This window comes from Podarcis cretensis (assembly GCF_951804945.1).
Source record: "Podarcis cretensis genome assembly, chromosome: 7".
Taxonomy (NCBI): domain Eukaryota; kingdom Metazoa; phylum Chordata; class Lepidosauria; order Squamata; family Lacertidae; genus Podarcis; species Podarcis cretensis.
This window is the reverse complement of record NC_137176.1, coordinates 86,459,849-86,474,563: the sequence shown is the minus strand read 5'-3', so window position 1 is coordinate 86,474,563 and position 14,715 is coordinate 86,459,849. Positions and strand designations below refer to the sequence as shown.

Genomic DNA, 14,715 nt, shown 5'->3' with positions numbered 1-14,715 from the left:
GAATTGTGAGAGCCAGGAACCCATTCAACAACACATAAACTCACAACATCTGTCTATCAAGCCAAAAGTCATATATGTGCAATCCTCTGCAATCTAACTGAATCCCCCACATGGGTCACACCCCTCTGGATTTTTTCCCATTGAGTTTTATTTCGACTTTAGTGAGGAGTTAGTTTACCTGGAAACTGGGTTTGATTGGTGACAAGAGAAGAAGTCAGTACAGCATTCCCTGGTTTTCTGGCATTACTGTCTGATACATAATGTCTCTCCAAAATTGGGCTTCAGTCATATTTCTTTTGCTATGGCCAGGCTCATCATTCCTGCCTAGGAAGAGATATCAGTAAGGATCATTGCAGCCTAGGAAGAGATATCAGTAAGGATGAAATAGATGGACTGAGGCAGAATGAGACAGACACCACCTTGTTTAGGGAAAGATTGATATAAAGTTTTATAGCAGTTTTATAGCAATTTCCCTTACCTACTGCACATTCATCCAGTTGGGTGGGACTATCTTCCAATGCAATAAGACCAGGCTAGGAATGAATGAGGGTGTGTAGGAGGTTCTGAAAGAGATGTCAGGCAGTAATGTCACATTTTTTCTTATTATGTATAACTCAGTTTTCTTTTTGTAGTTCAGTTCCTAGGATTCTCCCCCAAACAGAGCAAGCTTTCTGATATGTCTATATTGGCTCCTTGCCTACCATGTTCTCTTCTTTTGTAGTCCTGAGGTTGATTGGGGAAATTTCCAAGAGATGGCAAAAACTCAAGTAGCTAACGTGAAGACCTCTGGTGACGGGGTAGGGAGGTAACTTACCTTCACTTGTAAGGACCAAGAGTAAGGAAAGTGCTCTACTGGCATTCTGAGTATTGACTCAAAGAGTGACTTATGGAAAGGGAAGAAACAAACTCTTCAGTGGGATAATTATTGTTTTGTAGCTTCACGCTAAGGCTTTAGTGACTCACAGAACAGAGAAAGGAATTCAAGAATTAAAGAGTGTGTATATGGGAAAGACCAACTTTCCCAAGACTTCACTGATCCATCATAGGTGAATTGACTGTGCTTATTTGGATCACTTGAAATGACCCTGTCAATTCTGCGTACCTGTTAAAATACATTAATCTCATTGTGTCTGGATATAATGTTTGTTCTCTCCCTTGGCAAAACCTCAGGAAGTCACCTTGTACTGAATCAGACTATTGGTCTATCAAGATCAAGACTTGTCAAACAGACTCTCAGTGCCACTCTCTAACATTTTAAGAAGTGGTCTTTCCAACCGTACCTGGGGGTGTTTGGGAATTAACCTTCTGCAAGCACTGCAGCTACGGTCTCTCCTTTAATGTTTCACCCAACCTTGTGACTAACTGCAGATCAGCAGTCTTCAGAGAAGGACACAACAACTTGCACTGGAATGGCAGGTTCTAAGCACTTAAGAGAAAAAAATATGGCACCACTCATGCCCCAGGGTAAATGTTAAATCTTACCAGTCTCACTCAAAGGTGCAAAACGGTCCCTCCTGTTCTTCGTCTGGGTTTAATTTGATTCTCTGCCTCATAGGGCAAGAGGATGTTCTTTAATTGGATATGAAGATAATTATCAGTTCACCAAGGAGGAGGAGACTATTGTCATATATGTCCCAAAAGGCTACAGTCCTGAAAACTAGGTTTGTAATTGGTTCTGGAGGAAGCAGCTCATGTCTCACGTACTTCTTTATCTGTACCAGACAAATGGAATAAATCAAGACCTCATCCCCAGATTTCTAATTAAGGCTGTCTAAGCAAGATAGCAACTTCCTGGCCTTTTAACGGCCAACAGCATTTGTCCCTATGTGCCTTTTATTGGGTGGGAGAAGTGTCTACTGGTTGGGAGACATGATTACCAAGGGCGGTAGGTTACGCCAACTAGGTGGAGGGGGCAAGCATTCAGAGTCATTTTCTGTCACTCGTGGAAAGGAGCAGATCCACCAGGTCATCTGCCATGTCCCCCTTCATTAGCAGGCAATTCCATGGTAACCAATTTAATGTTTATTTCTTTTCACTTATTTCATAAAATTTATACACTTCTTGATTGGAAAAATAGAAAAAAACACACCCCAAAGCAGCTTACAAAAGAATGAACAGAAAAATCACAAACCGTACTTTAAAACATGCAAAAGTTAAAATACTGAAGCAGATTGAATAGATGCTAAGTTTGCTATGATATATTGTGTTTGCAGTAATATTTTTTGAACTCCAATTAACATTAATATCTACAGTAGTACCTCGGGTTAAGAACATAATTCGTTCTGGAGGGCCGTTCTTAACCTGAGGTGCCACTTTAGCTAATGGGGCATCCTGCTGCCACTGCCATGCTATTTCTGTTCTTATCCTGAAGCAAAGTTCTTAACTGAGATACTATTTCTGGGTTACCGGAGTCTGTAACCTGAAGTGTCTGTAACCTGAAGCATCTTTAACCCAAGGTACCACTGCATTTAGTATATATATATATGAAGCCATTGGATGTGGTCATTATAAGTTTTGGATCAAGGTGTCAGCACTGTGATGATGTTGACACTACTCTCCTTTCCCATAACATATGAATTGGGAAAGACTGTGAAAACTTTGAACCAGTGTCTTGATGCACTAGTGGTCTGGATGAGGGCTGATCAACTGTGTTTGAATTGGAGGACAATGGGGGCTCTTTGGGTGGGGAGGGGTTCCCCATATTATGGAAATTGGCAAGTTCCCTGTTCTGAGGGGGATTACACTACCTTTGAATGAGTGAGTGTGAAGTTTGGGGGTAGTTATGGATTCATCTGTGTCACTAGATGCTCAAGTGTCCTCTGTGCCCCCCATTCACAACCCCAGATCATATTTTGGTTGACACTTGCGCCAGGACATTTGCAAGTGATGAGACATGAAAGCAATGTTTGGATTTAAAATGTGTCAAGCTTATTTAACACAGTTAATGGTCTGCAAATGGGTAACAGTTAATATATAAAACAATTCCCAACAGCATGAACTGCTATACATCTGAGGCATAATGTTGTTGTACCTATCACTTCAAAGTGTTGGGCAAGCTCCAGAGTAGTTTATTCCCTGCTCATAGTCATTCCTTGGAGGTACATTTACAGTACAATCCAAACCCAAGATCTGCCAGGATTAATGAGTTTAAAATTTCTTTCCATTCATTTTGTTTCCCCCCATTTTCACACACAAAAACCCATGCCCAAAATGTCTTACAAAAATGAAAGAAACAGGGATACAGTAAAACACTGAGTCACACACACACACACACACACACTACAAAAAGCATTTGTCCCATATGTGTATTTTATTGGGTGGGGAAGGTGACTATTGGTGGGGAGACATGATTGCCTATGGCAGAGTGGGGGGGGGGGTTGCTCTTGAGTACCCAAGTATGTGGAGGGGGTCAAGGAGTCGGGGCATTTGCTGTGACCCGTGGAAGGGAGCTGATCCACCCGGTCATTCATCTCTACTCTTTAATGATGATGATGATGATGATGATGATGATAATAGTAATAGTAATAATAATAGTAATAATAATAATAATAGTAATAATAATAATAGTAATAATAATAGTAATAATAATAATAATAATAATAATAATAATAATAATAATAATATCTATACCCCAGCCACTCTGGGTGGCTTCCAACAGAATACTACTACTACTACTACTAATAATAATAATAATAAAATGACAAGATATCAAAATTTAAAATCTTCCCTGAACAGGGCTGCCTTCAGATGTCTTCTAAAAGTCAGATACTCATATATTTCCTTGACACATGTTCAGAGGACGTTCCACAGAGCAGGCGCCACTACAGAGAAGTCCCTCTGCCTGGTTCCCTGTAACCTCACTTCTTGGAGTGAGGGAATTCCCAGATGGCCCTTGGAGTAGGACCTCAGTGTCTGGGCTGAACAATGGGGATGGAGACGCTCTTTCAGGTAATCAGCAGGCAATTCAATGGTTAGAATACTGAAGCAGATCAAATATATGCTAAGCTTCTTTACATGATATATTGTGCTTACAATCATATTATTTGAACTCCAGTTAACATTAATATCTATTTAATGTCTATATGAAGCCGTTGGATGAGGTCATTAGGAGTTTTGGAGCAAGGTGTCAGCACTGTGATGATGTTGACACACAGCTCTCCTTTCCCATGACATATGAATTGAGAGAAGCTGTGAAAGCTTTGAACCAGTGTATAGATGCAGCAGTGGTCTGGATGAGGGTTGATCAACTATGTTTGAATTCTAGGAAGATGGGGCTCTTTGGGTGGGTGGTCCTCATGTTTTAGAAATTGGCAAGTTCCCTATTCTGAGTGGTGTTACACTTCCTTTGAAGAGGCGAGTGTAAAGTTTGGGGGTACTTTGGATACATCTCTGTCACTAGATGCTCAGATGACCTCTGTGTCCACCATTAACAACCCTAGATCATATATTGGTTGACGCTTGTGCCAGGACATTTGCAAGTGATGAGACATGAAAACAATGCTTGGGATTAAATTGAAAGTGTTTATTTAACACAGCTACTGTAAATGACTGCAAATGGGTAACAGTTACTATATAAAGGAATTTGCAATGGCATGAGCTCCTATACATCTGAGGCACAATGTTGTTGTACCTATCACTTCAAAGTGTTGGGCAAGCTCCATTGACTCAGGGACACAGATTAGTTAATTCCCTGCCCGTAGTCATTTCTTGAAGGTACATTAACAATGCAATCCAAACTGAAGATTTGCTGAGATTACGGAGTCTAAAATTTCATTTCATTCACTTTATCCTCCCCCCCCCCATATTCCCATACAAAAACTCTTGCCCAAAGTGGCTTACAACAACAAAACGGGGATGAATTTCAAACAAACCAAACAAAAACAAATTCATATTAACAAAAAAACAACAATGTAGTTATAATATCTTGATAACATGGGAAAACAAAGATATAATAACATAAAATGAATCACATGTCAATACTATAGCAAGGTCACCTAAACTACATCAAAAATAAAAAGGGAGATTCTCAGTAACTCTCTCATTCAAGCGTATATTTTTTTTACAAACTTGAGACTATGGTTGGATGAGCAATCTTCAGATTTCTTGAGCACAAGACAAGAGAAGCCTGCTGGGATGGCAGGTGCGAAGGACTTGTGGGGGAAAAGGCGGTACCAGTTGTGTCCCAAAGGAGAATGTACAATTCCAAGTTGTACAGATGATTCCACCTGATCTTTGTCTTGGCTATTTCAGCTTGTGCAATATAGGTGCACAGTGTGAAGCATTTTGAGCTGTAGGGCTTTATATCTCCATGGCCAACATTTCAGGGGCAGTATACAATGGTGGGGAGACACAGAGGAAAAATTGGGAGGAGAAAAAACATGACTGTTGCCTTTGAAGAGTAGGATACATTTCAACTACACAAACCTCAAAATTGTCAACAAAACCCAATCCTCTTTTTCTGGTGAGTAAGAGTCATCAATACAGCCCAAGGACATAATTCAGCCAAAGAACTCTTACGAAAGGTTTCTAAGTGGGATTGAACAAGGAGGGTTCATTTCCTGTCTGTCATTCTCCTCCTCATTCAAAACCCGCTGGAGGATGACCTGTAGGCTCTCCCTAGATTGACCTCCCTTCTTCCTCCCAACCAGAAAATAAAGCAAGGGGTTCACACTGCTATTGAGGGAGGCACACAAAAAGGCATAGAGGTATGGAACGGGAATTTTCAGGTGTAAAATTAATCTACAGAAAAGAATGGCATTTAGTGGAAAAGCAAACATGAGGAAGAAGAGCAGTGTAACTAAAATAACTATTAAAAGCCTTCCCCGCTTTCGTGGGTGTGATTTAAAACAGACTCTGATGAAAAGGATCACAGTTGAAATTGTCATGAGTGGGAGGCAAAGCAGTCCAGTCAAGAAAAATTGAAAATATTCTGTGATGATATAATGAAAGATGGTATCTGAAATAAGGAAAGATGTCAATCTGAGAATGTAGAGGACTATGGAGAGCAGACAGGAGAGGACCCATATGAGGGCACACACAGTGCTGGACAAATGGGTCGGCCGGACACACCGATGCCAAATAGGGAAGAGGACAGACACACATGTGTCAATGCTGATGGCTGTCAGAAGAAGTTGGCCAGTGTTGTATGTGAAGGATAAGAGACATTCATCAATACTATCAAGAACATCATCAGGAAACCTAATAAAATTATGGAACTGTAGGCTCAGGAGGAATGCAAAGTCAGCAACAGCCAAATTAAGGATGTAGGTGGTGAACGGTTTCCTGCTAATGCGGAAACCAAGAAGCCAGATCACAGTTCCATTCCCCAAAAATCCCACACAGCAGATAACTAAAATAAAGCCATGTATTATAGATTTTTCGTATTTCTTAATTTGGAAATTTCCTTGGTCATTATATGAGCTATTATAAGTGCCATTGTACTCATTATCTGTCACAGCATCCACAGCAGATTGCAAAGTCCCATTGATTTGTCTTTCCATGCTGAATGACTGCATGTGGAAATCTTCTCTCCTCTTCTTGAGCAGAAGTTTCCTCTAGGAAATGGAAAGTATCACAAAGATGTTTGACTCAAGAGGAGTTCTGTGCAAAACCCAGAATTGTGAGAGCCAGGAGCCCATTGAACAACACATAAATCCACAACATCTGTCTATCAAGCCAAAAGTCATATATGTGCAGTTCTTCGCAATATTACTGAATCCCCCACCTGGGCCACACCCCTCTGGATTTTTTCTCTTTGAGCTTTTTTTGGACCTTAGTGAGTTAGTTTACCTGGAAACTTGGTTTGATTGGTGCCATAGAAGAAGTCAGCACAGCATTCCCTGGTCTCCTGGCATTATTGTCTGATATGTAATGTCTCTCCAAAATTGGGGTTCAGTCATATTTCTTTTGCTATGGCCAAGCTCGTCATTCCTGCCTAGGAAGAGATATCAGTAAGGATGAAGGAGATGGACTGAGACAGAATGAGAAAGATGCCACTTTGTTTAGGGAAAGATTGATATAAAGTTTTATAGCAGTGAATTTCACTTACCTACTGAACATTCATCCAGCTGGGTGGGACTATCTTCCAATGCAATAAGACCAGGCTAGGAATGAATGAGTGTGTGCAGGAGGTTCTCAAAGAGAAGTCAGGCAGTAATGTCACATTTTTTCTTATTACGTATAACTCAATTTTCTTTTTGTTGTTCAGTTCCTAAGATTCTCCCAAAAAGAGAGCAAGCTTTCCGATATGTCTATATTGGCTCCCCCCTAACCAAGGAGGCTGGTTTTGATGGATGGGAACCAAACACAGATACCCCTGGTGGTGTTGATTCAGAAGATTTATAATACTCTCCCCTCCAAATGCCCCAGCCATTTTCCTAGTGCAAGGCAAGTGAGCTTTAGCATTTGGGCTGTTGCTTTAGCTGCAATTGACAGATGGTGGCATCACACCTTCCTGGCTTTGAGCCTGACCCTAATCCAGGCAGCTGTTTACATCTACATCCCCTTCCTCCACAGTAGCCTCATACACAACATGCTGGGAAGACTTAGCAGTCCTCCTTGCCTACCAGGTTCTCTTCTTCTGTGGTCCTGAGGTTGATGAGGAACTTTCTAAGAGCTGGTAAGAAACCCAAGCAGCTAATGTGAAGACCTCTGGTGATGGGGTGGGGATGTGATTAGCCTTCACTTGTAAGGACCAAACGTATGGAAAGTGCTCCACTGACATTCTGAGTGTTGACTCAAAGAGTGACTTTTAGAAAGGGGAGAAACAAACTCTTCAGTGGGATAATTATTGTTTTGTAGCTTCACGCTAAGGGTTTAGTCACTCACAGAACAGAGAAAGAAATTCAAGAGAGTGTATATGTTTATATATTAAGCGGAATCCCATCATTGTGTTTGCTTCTAGGAACATTGATATCTGCTCCCTTTGTATTGCCTTAATAAGACCAACTTTCCCAAGACTTCACTGATCAATCAGACGTGAATTTCCTGCACTGGACTTGGATCACTTGAAATGACCCAGCCTATTCTACGTACCCGTTAAAATACATTATTCTCCTTGTGTCTGGATACAATGTTTGTTCTCTCCTTTGGCAAAACCTCAGGTAGTGATCTTATACTGAGTCAGACTATTGGTCTATCAAGATCAGGACTTGTCAAACAGACTCTCAGTGCCACTCTGTAGCATTTTAAAAAGTGGTCTTTCCAACCCTACCTTGAGGTGCTTTGAATCAACCTTCTGCAAGCACTGCAGCTATGGCCTTTCCTGTGAATGTTTCACCCAACCTTGCGATTAACTGCAGATCAGCAGTCTTCAGAGATGGTGAGTGCAAGAGAACAAGACACAGCAACTTGCACTGGAATGGTAGGTCCTAAGGACCTAAGAGACAGAAAATGTGGCCACACTCATGCCCCAGGAGAAAATGTAAAATCTTACCAATCTCACTCAAAGATGAAAAACGGTCCCTCCTGTTCTGCATCTGGGTTTAATTTGATTCTCTGCCTCATAAGACAAGAGGATGCTCTTTAATAGGATATGAAGATAATTATCACTTCTCCATGGAGGAGGAGACTATTGTCATTTATGTCCCAGAAGGCTACAGTCCTGAAGACTAGGTTTGTAATTGGTTCTGGAGGAAGCAGGTCATATCTCACGTACTTCTTTATCTGTACCAGACAAATGGAATAAATCAAGACCTCATCCCCAGATTTCTAATCAAGGCTGTCTAAGCAAGATAACAACTTCCTGGCTTTTTAACGGCCAAAAGCATTTGTCCCTATTTGCCTTTTATTGGGTGGGGGAGGTGTCTATTGGTGGGGAGACATGATTACCAAGGGTTACACAAATTAGGTGGAGGGGGCAAGCATTCAGAGTCATTTCCTGTGACTCATGGAAAGGAGCAGATCCACCAGGTCATCCTTCTCCTCCCCACCTTCATTAGCAGGCAATTCCATGGTAACCCCCTGACTCTCACTCTAACTGTCACAACCACCGTGTTTGACTTTTTCTGCCTCTCTCTGACCCTCACTCCCTCTATGGTAAACCCCTGGGCTGAGCCTCAAAACCAGGTAGGTTCTGCCTCTGAGCTTTCTCATTGGTCAATCGACATTAACCATTTCCATCCCCCTATACAAACATAACCACAAGGAATGGACAAATGCCACATCAGTGTCACATTTATTCTTTTCATTTATTTCATAAAATTTATACACTGCTTGATTGCAAAAAAGAAAGAAACAAACACTCCAAAGCAGCTTACAAATGAATAAACAGAAAAATCAAGAACAATCACAACCATACTTTAAAACATGCAAAAGTTAAAATACTGAAGCAGATGGAATATATGTTAAGCTTCTTTCCATGTTATATTGTACTTGCAGTATTATCATTTGAACTCCAATTAACTTTAATATCTATTTAATATCAATATGAAGCCATTGGATGTGGCCATTAGGAGTTTTGGAGCAAGGCATCAGCAGTGTAATGATGCTGACACGCAGCTTTCCCTTTCCATAACATAGGAATTGGGAGAGGCTGTGAAAGCTTTGAACCAGTGTCTGGATGCAGTAGTGGTCTGGATGAGGGCTGAATTCTATGAAGATGGGGGCTCTTTGTGTGGGTGGTTCCCGTGTTTTGGAAATTGGCAAGTTCCCTGTTCTGAGTAGGGTTGCACTCTCTTTGAAGGAGCACGTGTGAAGTTTGGCGGTACTTCTGGATACATCTTTGTCACTAGATGCTCAGGTGTCCTCTGTGACTAGGAGCGCCTTTTCCAGCTATGGCAATTCCTGGACAGGGATAGCCTGACCACTGCAAGAGCATATATTGGTAACCTCATGGCTAAATTACTGTGATGTGCTTGATGTGGGGCTGTTCTTGGGTCTGGTTTGGAAGTTCCAGCAGATGCAGTATGCTGCTGCCAGATTGCTGATGGGAGCTTCTCATTGAGAACATGTGAAGCCATTATTAAAACAGCTGCTCTGGCTGCTCCTGAGCTGGGTTCAAGATTCTTGTATTGATTTACACAGCCCTGAACAACTTGGCTCTAGGATACCTCAGGGATCACCTGAATGCTTATATTCCAGCTTGAGGAATTAGACGATTTGCATGAGCATCTTTGGTCTTTCTCTCTGCTGTTGAGGTTCATTTGACAACAAAAAGAATTTAAGCCTGGTCTTGTGGAACACACTGCTGATAGAAATTTGGTAGCCACTTTCTGTGTCAACTTTTAAGTTCTTGCTGATAAATTTTCTGTTCCACCAGGCCTATACGAGCAATTAAAGTACTTCCTCCACAATGGTCTATTGATATTTGTTGTTGTTGTTTAAAAATGCCTTTTAATATCCATACGGTCAGGAGGTCCTACACATGAGTAGGAGTCTGGCAGAGACACATGCCTGACTGGCATGTTCTCTCCCTCCTGGCTGTTCCTTTGGGAGATTCAAAAGCTTTCTCCAGTCTGAACACCACAGCGACTGATACCAAGATGCATCAGCACACTTCAGGATCAGCAGCATAAAGGCCATCAGTGTTCAGACTCAGTAGTGCAGCCATTTGGCTAAACTACTTTTATTTACATATATATACTCGGAGCATTGTAACTCAGCTCCTTCCTCTTCAGCATCAGATTGCAAAGAAAGAGAACAAGGGACAAAAATCCTACATCATGGAAACACATTAATAAAAACACCCTGTCTCCGTCACTTCCCACAATGTGGAATGAAACATACACCGTCATGTGATAAAAACAATCCCATGACTACAACACAGGGAGTGAATCCTAACACATACTGCTATTGGCATGTTCTATTACCTCTTTATTATTATTTTTAATATTGTTACAGTGGTACCTCAGGTTAATTCATTCTGGAGGTCGTTCTTAACCTGAAACTGTTCTTAACTTGAGGTGCCACTTTACTTAAAGGGGCCTCATGCTGCCGCCGCACCGCCACCGCCACCGCCACCACTGTATTTTTAGTTATTTTATTTTTAGTAGTTTTATTTTTATTATTAGTTGGAGTATTTTCAAAGCAGTTATCTGATGTATTTTCAAAGGTTTGGGAGCTATATGTGTGTGTGTATATATTATATTATATACATACAGTATAGATAGATAGATAGATAGATAGATAGATAGATATAGATATAGATATAGATATAGATATAGATATAGATATATAGATATATAGATATATAGATATATACACATACATATTGTGTGTGTGTGTGTATATATATACGTCCACTATGCAAAGAACCTATTTTCTACATATTTTAGAATCTCCTTACAGACGATTGAAGTGGCATGATTTTCTCCCCTATTACATCTCTTACGGAAATATTTTAAGTTAATTTCTTTTTTTTTAAATGCCCTTCAGTCCAGGAGACTTTTATTATACCCCTGAAATGACACCAAAAAAATAGCCACAGGAAATCACTTCAAAATAAGCAAAGAGCAATCAGAAAGTGAAGCAAACACCAAGTACTAAAAGCATCACATATCAGCAGTTGAAGAAATGAGATGAGGGTTCATCTCTGTTCCTCCCCAGGCATATACAATCAACAGTGAAAAGCAGCAGGTTTACCAAAAAAGAAAGAGGGCTAAAGGGAACATAGATTGTATGCAAGAGGTGTAATTGTGGAGCTCTCTGATTATTTTGAACGTATCACACCTGGGTCTGGATTGGGACATTATTGGCCTCCTCTCTGCAGCCTTCCTCCTCCTTGAAAAGCCTCTGGAGTATGACTTTCATGCTCTCCCTAGATTGACCGCTCTTTCTCCTTCCAACCAGGAAATAAATCAGTGGCTTAATGCTGCTGTTTAGGCAGCAGCATAAGGCCCCAATGTGTAGTGCATTACGAAATGTAAGATGGGGGAAAGAAAATATTAAATAAAGGAAAGTAAATGGGAAAGCAAACAAGATGGAAAAGAGGAGCACCATCAGGATGGCTATTAAAACATTTCCTTGCTGCCTCTGCTGTGATCTCAAGCAAAGTTTGATGAAGAGGATCAGAGTGGAGACAGTGATAAGCGGGAGGCATAACACAGCACTCACCAGCAACTCGTACCAACCAGAAGCTACTCCAAAGTCTACAATGTCATTAAGGATGTTCACGAGAGTGAGCAGGAAAGCAAGGCTCCATATGATGGCGCACACAATGATGGACAGGTTGGGTGGCCGGCGACATTGATGCCAAATGGGGAAGACGACAGAAGCACAGCTGTCAATGCTGATGGCTGTCAGCAGAAATTGACCGATGAGGTTCGTGGGAAAAAAGCAATGGGCACTTATGATCACTAAATAGTAAACATTGAAATTGACAAGATGCGAACGAGAATTATCGAGGAAAACAATTATCCTCCAAGGAACTGAGCCTAGGAGGACCCCAAGGTCAGCAACAGCCAAATTCAGGATATAGGTTGCGAAAGCAGTCCTTTTCATGCAAAATCCTAGAATCCAGATGACTGAGTGCCACATGAACAAGAGAGATCATACAGTCAGATAAAACATTGTATCTCTTCTTTGTCCTCTTTTGGTTCTCACCCAATGTTACAGCCCTTGACCTGACCCAGTTTATTCTGCAACATCTGCTAACACTCAAAGGACTCAATGATTCTGGATCTAATGTTCTCTCCCTCCATCTGTCCCTCTGAACAAAACAATGGCCCTATACTGCGCCGGAGCAGCGCTTTCTTTGGACCGAACTTTTCTCCAATTATTATTCTTATTGGTTCTCCACTTGGCCAATCATGAGTGGGCAAGGGAATGGCCCATCAGGATCTAGTACTCCTCCTTTTCGCCATGTCCCATCACCCAAGCTCAGGGCCCCTCTGCAAAGTCTGGGGGCTTGCATCCCAGCGCCAAGCGGAGCGGGGCCATTTGATGCTTCCGCTTCCTCCTCCTTCACCCATGTTGCTCCCAGGTGGTGGTTTCACTTGGAGGTGTATCACAGGTGAAACTGCTGCTGCTCCTGAGTCCCTCTGCCACCTGGAAGCCACCCTGTCACTCCTGTTTGCACCCACCAGCCAGAGAGACAGGGCAGCTCGGTGGACTGGCAGTGCTGACGCATGGCATCAGGGAGGCTTGGGGGAGGCTCTTTGGGCTCTGGGGGGGGGGGTCACTTCAGGGTGCTCCGCATTATACACAATTTTGTGTATGCGCACATCCTGTGGCTTGTAATGGTACCCCTGTGTAAATGGAAAGTCATCTGTACTATAATAGGGCTCACTCCAGAGTAAATTGTGTTAGGATTACATCCTTAGACACATGGGCATAACCAGGAATTATTTCAAGGAGGCAGGCTTTATGTTTGGAGGTGCCAGAACCAAGTTACAATTAGTCATTTAGGGTTTTTATTTATTTATTTATTTACTTGATGGGGAGGCAGCTGCTACTTACACCCCCCTGGCTACACCTATGCTTAGACATGAGTAAAAACTTCTTTCTAGCATCTCAAAATTTGTGGTTCCTATTTTTTATTTTTCAAAGTACTGTACCATCAAGTCCCACATTCGGTACTTGCTTCACATCCACGAAGGATAGTGATCGTGTCTTATTTCTCCCCCCTGAGGAGTCAAAAGATAGAAGGAGACTCCGTCAAGCACGTATCAGTTGTCTTCTGTTGGTTCCAGAAAGCTTCACTTCCGTAATGACAATCATTCGTCTTACCTGTAGGAGAAAAAGCAGCGAAGATCCTCCAGCCTTATTTGAACGGTGTTACTTCCAGCACTGAGAGATACACTTGCGGCCAGATCAGAAACTTGTTATGCAAAAGGAGCCTTGGGGAGCAAGCAAAAGGAAAGCCAAACCCAGCAGGGTATTTGAGGACGGCAGGAAAAACCTTCCTCCATCCTACTTTCCAGAGATATGAAGACGCTCTCTTGAAAAACCGATACCGACCGAGTTAGGAAATGAATGACAGGGACAAATGAAATAGTTCAAACTCAGGAAATTTCACGGTAGTAACAGCAGCAACTGGGACAGAGCGATGCGACCCCATTGCTTTCAGAGTGAGGCTAATTTTGGAAGGAAGATACTAAGTTTGGCAGGCAAATGGGAAGGGAAGTGAGGAGGCGGTGCCTCTGGGAAGGGTCTGCAGTGTGAATGAAGGGTGTGTGTGAAACGATTTAGAGTGGAAGCTGGAAGGGACCTTGTGGGTAAGGAAGAAAGCCTGAAGAGAAGAGGGCGTTTGGAGGGACCTCAGGGATTGTCGCAAATTCTAGACAATCCTAAACGCCCTTTCTAAGAAGTGAGTCTATTGAGCGCAGACTTCCTTTGCAGTGAACAAGTCATAGGGTTGCTCAGAGAGAGATCCCAGGACAGGTCGAATATCCCAAAGGAGAGTGGTGAGGATTTGTCACTGGAAATGGAACAGGGAAGGAACAAGCAGGTGAGGAAAAAAGAGAAAAGGAGAGAGTTTTTTAAATAAAATAAAATTAAATAAAAATAAATTCTAATTTATTGTGGGGATAGTCAATTTCTATGCAGTCTGCAGCAAAGCAGTTCAGGGACATTGTCTGTAACCTTTTCACTGCAAAGAGTCTAGCTTCTAAACGTGAAGGATTTAGCTTTGTTACCTTTGCTCTGAGCACATTCTTGGTTGTAGGAAGCAAAGGAGGAACCAGATCTCCGTTTGCATGGAGAAGGTCCCAGGTGTCATTCTTGGCATCTGCAGGTAGGGCTAGGAAAGTCCCTGTCTGCAATTTTGCTGGTAAGACT

The 14,715-nt window shown here is 41.9% G+C and overlaps 3 protein-coding genes across 6 annotated transcripts in view; all 3 read right to left on the bottom strand.

The window, feature by feature from the left end:
- Positions 1-14,715, bottom strand: part of LOC307220485 (mas-related G-protein coupled receptor member H-like) — a 45,271-nt gene that overhangs the window by 14,665 nt on the left and 15,891 nt on the right. For 2 of the 3 annotated variants that reach the window (XM_079984491.1, XM_079984489.1), the window contains exon 1: positions 179-315. The exons of the other annotated variant lie outside the window; for it this stretch is intronic. The gene's annotated coding sequence lies outside the window, so the exon portion shown is untranslated. Of the gene's footprint in view, positions 1-178; positions 316-14,715 lie in introns of those variants that run through there. 3 annotated transcript variants of the gene reach the window in all.
- On the bottom strand, positions 5,237-13,987 carry LOC307220464 (mas-related G-protein coupled receptor member H-like). 2 transcript variants are annotated; one of them, XM_079984458.1, is made up of 3 exons: positions 13,666-13,987; positions 6,790-6,934; positions 5,237-6,554 (listed from the first exon to the last, which is right to left on the bottom strand). In XM_079984458.1, the coding sequence occupies exons 2-3, from the start codon at positions 6,814-6,816 to the stop codon at positions 5,514-5,516; spliced, it is 1,068 nt and encodes a 355-aa protein (XP_079840584.1). In that variant the 5' UTR covers positions 6,817-6,934; positions 13,666-13,987; the 3' UTR covers positions 5,237-5,513. The 2 variants fall into 2 exon arrangements, 1 of the variants encoding a protein (XP_079840584.1); XR_013840886.1 differs by lacking the exons at positions 5,237-6,554; positions 6,790-6,934 and adding an exon at positions 13,494-13,562.
- LOC307219579 (proto-oncogene Mas-like) lies at positions 11,334-12,474 on the bottom strand (the record flags this gene model as incomplete). The annotated part of the gene is made up of 1 exon (XM_079982823.1): positions 11,334-12,474. The coding sequence occupies one exon, from the start codon at positions 12,472-12,474 to the stop codon at positions 11,662-11,664; it is 813 nt and encodes a 270-aa protein (XP_079838949.1). The 3' UTR covers positions 11,334-11,661.

Excerpts from the sequence above, each read along its gene's own strand:
- LOC307220464 (XM_079984458.1), bottom strand. The coding sequence starts at position 6,816 with ATGGCACCAATCAAACCAAGTTTCCAG. Across the intron at positions 6,555-6,789 it reads CAATCAAACCAAGTTTCCAG|AGGAAACTTCTGCTCAAGAA; the intron begins GTAAACTAACTC and ends TCCATTTCCTAG.